This window comes from Dermacentor variabilis, chromosome 8 (assembly GCF_050947875.1).
Source record: "Dermacentor variabilis isolate Ectoservices chromosome 8, ASM5094787v1, whole genome shotgun sequence".
Taxonomy (NCBI): Eukaryota; Metazoa; Arthropoda; class Arachnida; order Ixodida; family Ixodidae; genus Dermacentor; species Dermacentor variabilis.
In genome coordinates, this window is record NC_134575.1 from 35119065 (window position 1) to 35128802 (window position 9738).

Below are 9738 nucleotides of genomic sequence, written 5' to 3' on the forward strand. Positions count from 1 at the left end.
CGCATGGTTTCAACGCTGCCTATTGGCTTCTACGAAATGCAGTGCTGATCTGCAAATTTAGCGCATCTCGATACAATGCAGGACGGGACAGTATTTTATATTCTCGCAATTAAGAACTGTCCAAAAAGCTTCCCAACTTTTAGAGCTGAACGTCGCGAAATTCCGACAGGCAGGCATGCACGCCATGTGTCACCGTGTTTTCCTCGCTGACGCAATCAACACATGATGTCATTGAAAGAAATAATTACGAGGTTTGGCGAACACCACTCGTGCTAAACGAGGACGCGAATTGGTAAATTAAAATTGTTACAATACCTCTTGAACCACCTCGTCGTCATCGTCGTTGCTGTTCGCGGCAGCAGAAGCCATGGAAGCCGCCATACTGACCGGTCAAGGTTGCCAGGCGAGATGCCGAACCTGTCCAAGCCCAGGCGAAGTCGGCCACAGTCGACACCGGCACGCATAGAGTTTCATATTAGTATTATTTAGAAACTATGCCGACGCAATTCTACAACTGTTTTTTACAGTCTGGTTAAACTTGCCTAGATGCAACGCGGAAAAGCAAGTCTGTAACGTCGAAAAATCAAGGTAAATGTAAGAACTATAAAAACGCTGCAGTGGCAACATTCCTGCAGACAGCATGCTAAGGCGTTCTGGGGGACTTGCATTATGAGTGTCTTTCACCTTCTTTCATCGCTTTCGCAGTCTTGATCTTTCTTAGAACTCATTGGTCCTTAGAGCACTGTAAGCAGAGTTACTGTATAGATGCAGTCAACTCAGCAACCTACTCACCCGGCTGTCGACTGCAGTGCAGTCGCTGGCAAAAGTGAAACTATCTCCGAAAATGATAGCCTGAGAATACGGCTCCAGTTCAGCTGCCCGCTTAAACGCGAGACCCGACGCCAGCGACTTCCTCAACAATACATAATACTACCACTGCCAACGCCGACAAAGAGGGCGGGTAAACTAACCTGCACCTTGGCCAATCCCCCACAGCGATCATGAGCCAGCTGTGACAGAGAACAAACGAACCTGCATAGTGGTTAGCCTTTTAGCCACACTTGCCTCCGTCTGGTACGAATGCTCCCCTCCTAATAAACTTTATTGGGTGGGAAGAAAGCCTAGCTCTCTCGGGAGTCTTTCGGCTGGGGCCGCTCATACACCTGTATATAACTCGAGCCCGGAGGCATGAACACCCAAAATCCACAATAATAAGCAATTCTTGTCAGAAACTCTATTCCAAAAGTCTTCAGCTGTCCAGTGTTGTCAAATTTCAATTTTGAAAAAATTTTCAAAAGCTGCCAACCTAGAGTGGTGCACACTGTGCAACAAGACGGGACAAAAGGTAATTAAGAAAAGGAACAGGTCACGGAGGCAGACTTGCAAGTTTATTGAAAGAACGAAGACAAACTTATATGGCATACAGTCAGTCCTAGCTACGTTGCTGCTGGCCAGTTACTAAGATGCATGCGTGTTCCCTTTCTTACCTTGCGTCCAGTCTTGTTGTGCAGTTTGTACCAATGCACCCATACCAACTTATCTCCCCCCACCCACCCTATCATTATCATCAGCCTAAGCCCTATTCATGTCCACTGCAGGACGAAGGCCTCTCCCTGCGATCTCCAATTACCCCTGTCCTGCGCCAACCGATTCCAAATAGCACCCGCAAATTTCCTAATTTAGTCATTCCATCTAGTCTTCTGCCGTCCTCTACTGCGCTTCCCTTCTCTTGGTACCCATTCTGTCACTCTAATGGTACAACGGTTATCTAGTCTGCTCATTCCATGACCTGCCCAGCGCCATCTTTTTCTCTTAATGTCTATTAGAATATCGTCTATGCCCGTTTGCTCTCTGATCCAAACCGCTCTTTTTCTGTCTCTTAAAGTTATGCCTAGCATTCTTCGTTCCATCGCTCTTTGCGCGGTCCTTAACTTGTTCTCAAGCTTCTTTGTCAGCCGCCAAGTCTCTGCGCCGTATGTCAGCACCGGTAAAATGCACTGATTGTATACTTTCCTTTTCAATGATAACGGTAAACTCCCATTCAGGAGCTCACGATGTCTGCCGTACGCGATCCAACCCATTTTTATTCTTCTGTGAATTTCCTTCTCATGGTCCGGGTTCCCTGTGATTAGTTGACCTAGGTAAACGTACTCCTCCACAGACTCTAGAGGCTGACTTGCGATCTTGAACTCTTGTTCCCTTATTGCCAGATTATTTATCATTATCTTTGTCTTCTGCATATTAACCTTCAGTCCCACTCTTACACTCTCCATGTTAAGGTCTTGAATCATTTGTTGTAACTCGTCTGCATTGTTGCTGAATAGAATGTCATCGGCAAACCGAAGGTTGTTGAGGTATTCGCCGTCAATCTTTACTCCTAAGCCTTTCCAGTTTAATGGCTTGAATACTTCTAAGCACGCAATGAATAGCACTGGAGAGATTGTGTCTCCTTGTCTGACCCCTTTCTTTATAGGTATCTTTCTACTTGTGTAGAATTAAGGTGGCTGTGGAATCTCTGTAGATATTTTCTAGGGTAGTTACGTAAGCGGTCTGTACTCCTTGATTACGCAATGCCTCTATGACTGCTGGTATCTCTACTGAATCAAATGCTTTTTCGTAATCTATGAAAGCCATATAGAGAGGTTTATTGTACTCTGCGGATTTCTCGATAACCTGGTTGATGACATGGATGTGATCCATTGTAGAGTAACCTTTCCTGAAGCCAGCCTGCTCCCTTGGTGGACTAAATTCCAGTGTTGTCCTTATTCTATTGGAGATTATTTTGGTAAATATTTTATATAATACTGGGAGTAATTTAGTTCTTTAACGTCGCCATTTTTGTGCATTAGTATAATTTTGCATTCTTCCAGTTTTCTGGGACCCTTGCAGTCGATAGACACTTCGCATAGAGAGCCGCCAGTTTTCCTAGCATTATGTCTCATGCATCTTTGATTAAATCGACTGTTATTCCATCCTCTCCTGCCGCTTTTCCCCGTTTCATGCCTTGCAAGGCCTTTCTGACCTCGTCTCCAGTTATAGGAAGAGTTTCTGTATACTGTTCATTATTGTTTTGAATAGAGCGCTCCTGAGTCGTCTGGGTACTGTAAAGGTCAGTATAGAATGCTTCCGCTGCATTTACTATATCTTCGAGATTGCTGATGATATTACCCGGCTTATCTTTTAGTACATACATCTTGGTTTCTCCTATGCAAAGTTTCCTTCTCACTGATAATTCAGGCTGCGTCCATTTTTTACGGCTTCTTCAGTCTTTCTCACGTTATAGTTTCGAATATCACTTATTTTCGCCTTGTTGATCAGTTTTGACAGTTCCGCGAATTCTATCTTATCTCTTAAGTTGGACACTTTCCTTCTTTGTCGTTTCTTTATCAAATCCTTTGTTACTTGGGAGAGCTTGCCTACTGATTGTCTTGGCTCCCACTTCAATTGCTGCCTCTGAAGCCAGCCTCGTTACGGTTTCATTCATTACCTCTATGTCATCATCATCATCTCTCTGTTCTAAGGCTGGATATTTGTTTGCAAGCACCAGCCGAAATTTGTCTGGTTTTACCCTTACTGCCTCTAAGTTGACCTGTTCTTTCTTGACCAATTTTACTCTTTCTCTGTTTAAATTGAGGTGGATCCTGGCCCTCACTAACCTATGATCACTACATTTTATCCGATCGTGCACTATGCTGGGATCGGCAGAAAGTATGAAATCAATTTGATTTCTTGTTTCACCGTTGGGGCTTTTCCAGGTCCATTTTCTGTTGCTACGTTTCCTGAAAAAAGTGTTCATTATTCTCAGCTTATTCTTTTCTGCGAATTCTACCAGCATTTCACCTCTAGCGTTTCTAGAACCGACACCGTAGTTGCCAATCGCCTGTTCATCCGCCTGCTTTTTCCCCACTTTTGCATTGAAGTCCCCCATTACTACTGTATACCGCGTTTGCACTTTTCTCATCGCTGATTCAACATCTGCATAAAACTGATCTACTTCCTCATTGTCGTGACTGGAAGTTGGAGCGTAGGTTTGTACTATCTTTAATCTATATCTTTTATTGAGTTTGATTACGCCTACTGCTACCCTCTTGTTGATGCTATAGAATCCGTCCATCTCGCCCGCTATGTCTTTATAGATTAGGAATCTTATCCCGTATTGCTTCTTATCCGGGAAACCTCTATAGCAGAGGATATGGCCATTATTCAGCAATGTGTAAGCCTCACCAGGCCTTCTAATCTCACTAAGGCCGATAATATCCCAACCCATGTCTGATAGTTCTTCGAAGAGACCTGCTAAGCTTGCTTCACTTGAGAGCGTTCGGGTGTTAAACGTTGCAAGGGTCAGTTTCCATTGGCCGCCTGTCCGGACCCCGATATTCTTAGCACCCTCTGCTGCGTTGCAAGTCTGACCGCCGCGCCTTGGTCAGGTGCTCCGCAGCCACTGGGTACTGAGGGCCATATATCATTGAGGAGATCATTTCATTAGGGAGGTTAATTTGCGGCCGAATACTGCACCAGTAGCATATTTAACAGGGATAAGCGGGCTAGTTGGTGGTCGTTATTGGAATGCATCATGTAACCGCACAAAAACAAGGGACAAAGAAGGAACACACAGGACAGGCGCGGAACTTCAACTAAGGTTTACTCCGGGAAATCTCACATTTATACAAGTATCTGATGATAGCAAGTGTGATTACGATACTTGTATAAATGTGAGATTTCCCGGAGTAAACCTTCGTTGAAGTTCCGCGCCTGTCCTGTGTGTTCCTTCTTTGTCCCTTGTTTTTGTGCGGTTACATGATGCATTCCAATACTGCACCAGGGAGGCCAATTCCTGTTCTGGTGAGGGAGTGTCTTTGTTGAAGCTTAGCGGGCCTTCCTAATTTGGTTGTACCCGGCTTGGTATAGCCCCACTCGCTCTCGGCATCTTCGCCGGTATCAGGCGCCACTCCAAGCCTGCAGATGTAGTGCACTGGAGGATGTCATACGCATATACACCATCGTTTAAATAAAAAAAAAATGAGGCGGATTTGAACTTCCGACTACCGCAAGCGAGCGTAAGACATATAGCTCAGTAAGATAATGCCGCAGGCGGCTAGGCTACCCTGTCGCCGACAAGTACGGCCCAGAGGACCCTACATGCGTAAGAGATCCGCTAATTTGTCTACCCTTTGCAGGTTTTTGCTGATCGGTACAGGCTGCACGACGTAGTGTCAATTCTCGGTTGCCCGATAGCCTCTTGTTTCCCGCATCTTACGGATGCACGCGGACTTGAGCGCGCCTAGGTACACGATACATTTTTGCTAAATATGAACAGCTCTTAACACTTGCGCGTAAAAATAAAAAGGGAAAAGTTTTTCAGCGCTTACCACGAGGCCCCGAGTGTCGTATGATCCGCTCGTCGTGCCTGCTTCTCTTGTCGTCCGAACACTCGCGTTCCCGGGTGGCAATCGCACTACTGCGCCGAGATTCGCACAAAGCAGGCGACCTCGACGGCTCTCAGTGGTGTCTTCACGCTTTCTACTCCTCTGGACAGTGATTATACTAGAGCTATCGAGAAGGAGGGAATGGAGGGCGAGGGGAGGTAGCTGACGTAGTTTTTCTGGGAACGCGCAGCGAGCCTAAGCACTAGGGAGACGGGAGCGGTATGCGTCATTCAACCTACATTGCTGTGCGCTCGGTTAAACCGCACACGTGGCACTCAACTGGAGAAACCGGGCAATTTATAACCTGCACGTTAGCGGCCATTTTAAAAGGGTCCCCGTGCAGACGGTCGTGGCGAAGATATGTAATTGCCTGTTATAATGATAAACTAGAAGAAAAGAGATATAAAAGGAAAAAGGAAGAAAATTGGGGATTCGAACTCGCGACCCCTGGATGCCGGCCGGAAAGATGGCTCAGTCGGTTGGTCCGCCAGGCGCCAGGTTACTTTGAAGCGGCGTAGCTCCTGTACAGAGCCTCGTGCTTACATGGGAAGAGCCTGATGTTGTCCGCGATGGTCGATTGGAAGTGGTTGGAAGGCATAATTTCTTGAAAAAATGGCCGACCGTCGATGAGAGGGAACCCGAGCGGCTCTAGAGACTAGGTGCGAGGCGAGCGCCGCGCGTTTAGCGAAGCCTTTGCGAGTAACTATTCCAAGGAATGCTGCCCGCGATTGATAATTGATTGATTGAATTATGATAATCCTAACATGACTATTTTCGAAAAGAGAACGGCCCAGAGGGCTATACTACGAGTGCTACGACTGATAATTTCCTATATATTTTTCTTTTTTTTTTTCCATCATGGGAACGAATGCGAGCGCTGTTCACTTGTTTCTGCGATTAGTAGTTGAGAGAATGAGTTTAAGGGAGGAGAAAAGAAAAAGGAAATTACTCAAACATAATTGCAGCGCCGTGGTTCTAAAGCGCCCGCGCGGGAGAGAAACGGGAGGAGATATAAATTTAATGTGCGTGGCGATGGTGCGCACGCGAAAAACTGCCGTAGTAAATGTAGAGACTTGAGGCAAAGTTGCGTTGGACAACCGATAACATGGCGAACAGCACTCGAATGCGACAAGAGAAATTATTGAGACATGGAAAGTTTCCTTGAACTAAGTATGGTTTCCGAGATAAATGCTTCTAATTATGGAAAATTTTAAAAGATGAAGGAATATAAGATAGTCGCCGCGCTTACTGCGTCCGCACGAGGCTAAACCAGGCACCTTACCGAGACATGGACCTTCGTGGCCAGCACAGAGCGCCTTGTTCAGCCGGCCGGGCGCAGGTTCCGATCGCCCAAGGATGCGCGGACATTATTTAGTGTGAGTCAAGCTAACTCGAGCGGCTCTAGAGACTAGGAAAAGCTTAGGCAGGTGCGAGGCGAGCGCCTTAGCAGCGTGGGAAACCCGCCCGAGTAACTACCCCAAGGAATGCTGCCCGCGAGAGCGAAATACCTTTGTCTAATTATGATAATCCTAACATATGAGCCCTCCCCCCCCCCCCCGTTTTTAATTCTACTTGCAAGCTTTTCGATAGTACTCTTGTAACATGACAGGCTGTTCAAATTGGAATAAGGCAACCAGGCATACCCGTGAAACCTTGGCGAGACAAATACAGCAGCATCCCTATTCCCCTTGTTCAAATTGCACGTACAAAATATGGGAGGTTTGCTATTATTTGGGTGGTGTCCATGGAAAGCGCACGAAGTAAAAGCCAGAACATTAAAGCAACCGTAGTAAGGTAGAAACCCTGAGTGAACAAGAATCCTCCATAGAGGTGCAACGCTCACTCCAACTGTTGTCAACAGGAGCTCCAAAAGAAGCCCAATAGGTACAGTTAAATTGAGGTTAAGAAAGATGATGTCTAAACGTTTTTTAGTCATTCTCTGAGGCTTTTTTTTTTCTAGCAAGGAATGTTGCTGCGAACTAACAATCCCTATTTCTTCTGAGCGCCCCTTTAGCTACAACTAAAAAGAGAGAGAGGGGGCAATATCACACAAGCATAGCTCTTTCCGAACATTCACTTTGCCTACTGCCACGACACCGAGTAGGCATAATAATAATATATAGGGTTTTACGTGCCAAAACCACTTTCTGATTATGAGGCACACCGTAGTGGAGGACTCCGGAAATTTAGACCACCTGGGGTTCTTTAACGTGCACCTAAATCTAAGTACACGGGTGTTTTCGCATTTCGCCCCCATCGAAATGCGGCCGCCGTGGCCGGGATTCGATCCCGCAACCTCGTGCTCAGCACCGAGTAGGCAGTTTTCAATTGGCACTCCTGCCTCGCTGCGCCGATGAACTCTGACAAATTCTGTGTGCCTGTGAATTACAAGATTGGTAACAAACATTCGGAAAGCGAGATATTTCCGCGATCACGCCCCATATGGTTACCTCTTCATTAGTATATAGGCCCTTGAGTGAAAAGTGTTACCAAGAACTTGGCCGGTCATATTCAACGAAGGCCGAGAATGTTATTTAACAAGCACAGATAGGAAATGTCATTTTTGTTACTTTATTGAATAGCTGTAAACCCAGTAATTATGCTACAAGGGGCTTCAATCTGCCATTCTCCAAGAGCACAACAAATAATTACGCTGCCTTTTAATGCGACCAGTTCATAATGTGCACCAAGTGCGTTGCGGCTTCAGACGCAATGAAGGAGGTTCATAGTCGTCAAAACCTGTTGTGGCAGTCTTGTGTCAACAGATACCACTAGAAGTGTGCGAATAGAGATATTTGAGACCAAATTCAATAGTGCCAGAAGCAAACCTAGTCAAACCGAATATTGAATACTTTTCGAGTAGTTTTCAAATAATGAACAGTGATTATCAGAAGTAACATAAAACAATGTTCACATCCAAGTTAGCAAGCTTCTGTCATTACGTAGTACGTTAAGAGGCGTTATGAAAAGCACAAACAAAGCTTTAGAAGCACAAGTTTTATCACATGCACACGGTTCTTCAGCGAGTGCAAATTATCGCAGTACAGCCTGTAAAGCACGGCTAGGTAAGTGACGTAGCCCACTCTAATATACACGTTTTCATGTTTTGTCTATGCCTGTACGGCAATACATTGCCATGACCTTGCTCCAACTTTGTTTACTTGGGCACAGTGGACCATTCCGAAATATTCTAAAGATATTTGCATTTATGAATAGCAACTCTCCAATTCGAACGCCAAATCTAATAGGATACCATTCAATTCATTAATAGAAAGTTTTGAATGTTCGCACACCCCTAGATACCACTGATGCATACACACTATGACCGTGAGCCCTGCCAAATGCAGCACACTTAGTGCTTGATTAGAAGAGAGGAAATGGGCTCCCCCGTGTTCGTTTCCGAGAGAAGCGAACAATTTGAAGTGCCAATTTGGCAGCTTTCGACAAAACAGTCGTTGCGCAACTTTCAATTTCATCGCACCGGGCTGAGCAGCAGTTTCTTTAGTTGCAATACCAGACGACCACCACCTCCGCTTTCAGCGACGTGACCCTCTTCAAAGCAGTGCTGCGATTGATGGAACCTCACAACAGGCAGTACGCAAGGAGATGCAATAATTGTCACTCTTGAGGAATTAAGGCTTTGTGCTGCAACTATGGAGCTATCCGGAAAAAATAAAGCAATGAAGGCGGGACACTAAATTTGAGAGTCAATACTACTCTAGCACAGGCTTAGCTTCAAGGCCGTGACCAGGCCCTTAGGATATGAACATGCATATGGTCGCATCCTTTCTTGCTTCCTTGTCACTCCCTCCTTCCCCGTCCTTATAAGCAGCACAGTCAGTCAGAAGATTGCAAACGTGATCGGTCAAACATCTTTGGGTAAACTTTCTCACCTATACACAAGTCCCAAGAGGGACGAGTGTCATTGCGGTACCCTAATCGAATCAAATTAAAATATGGGTTGAACATTACAAAGCAACACAGCCTACCAGAGGCCCTGCAGCAGGGCCTTACAATTTTGGACATTCGTGGTTCATTAATCATGTTCTCCTAAAATCGAAAGTACACCGAGGCTTTTACATTATACCCACACCTAACTGCAGCCGAGATTCGAACCAGAGTTCTCAAGCACTGCTAAAGATGGCCACAGTCACCACAGAATGCATTACTCTATGGCAATAGGCCTGCAATGTGTGCAAAGGGAGAAAAAGTTGAGATCACAGACGTTCCAAATAGTTTGGTGTCCGCAACTTGCCTAACTTTAGTACGCCAGGCCAACATTTCCAGCTTCATGTTAGGAAAAGTTACGCAC

At 45.6% G+C, this 9738-nt stretch overlaps 1 protein-coding gene across 1 annotated transcript in view; it reads right to left on the reverse strand.

Annotated features, from left to right (window-relative positions):
* The window catches only part of LOC142589988 (DNA-directed RNA polymerase III subunit RPC5-like), a 31714-nt gene extending 26208 nt beyond the window's left edge, over window positions 1-5506 (reverse strand). The window contains exons 1-2 of the mRNA XM_075701770.1: window positions 5370-5506; window positions 316-417 (exon numbers count right to left, since the gene is read on the reverse strand). Of these exons, the coding sequence (XP_075557885.1) occupies window positions 316-381 (66 nt within the window). The 5' untranslated portion in view covers window positions 382-417; window positions 5370-5506. The remainder of the gene's footprint in view (window positions 1-315; window positions 418-5369) is intronic.
* Between the last annotated feature and the right edge of the window lie 4232 nt (window positions 5507-9738).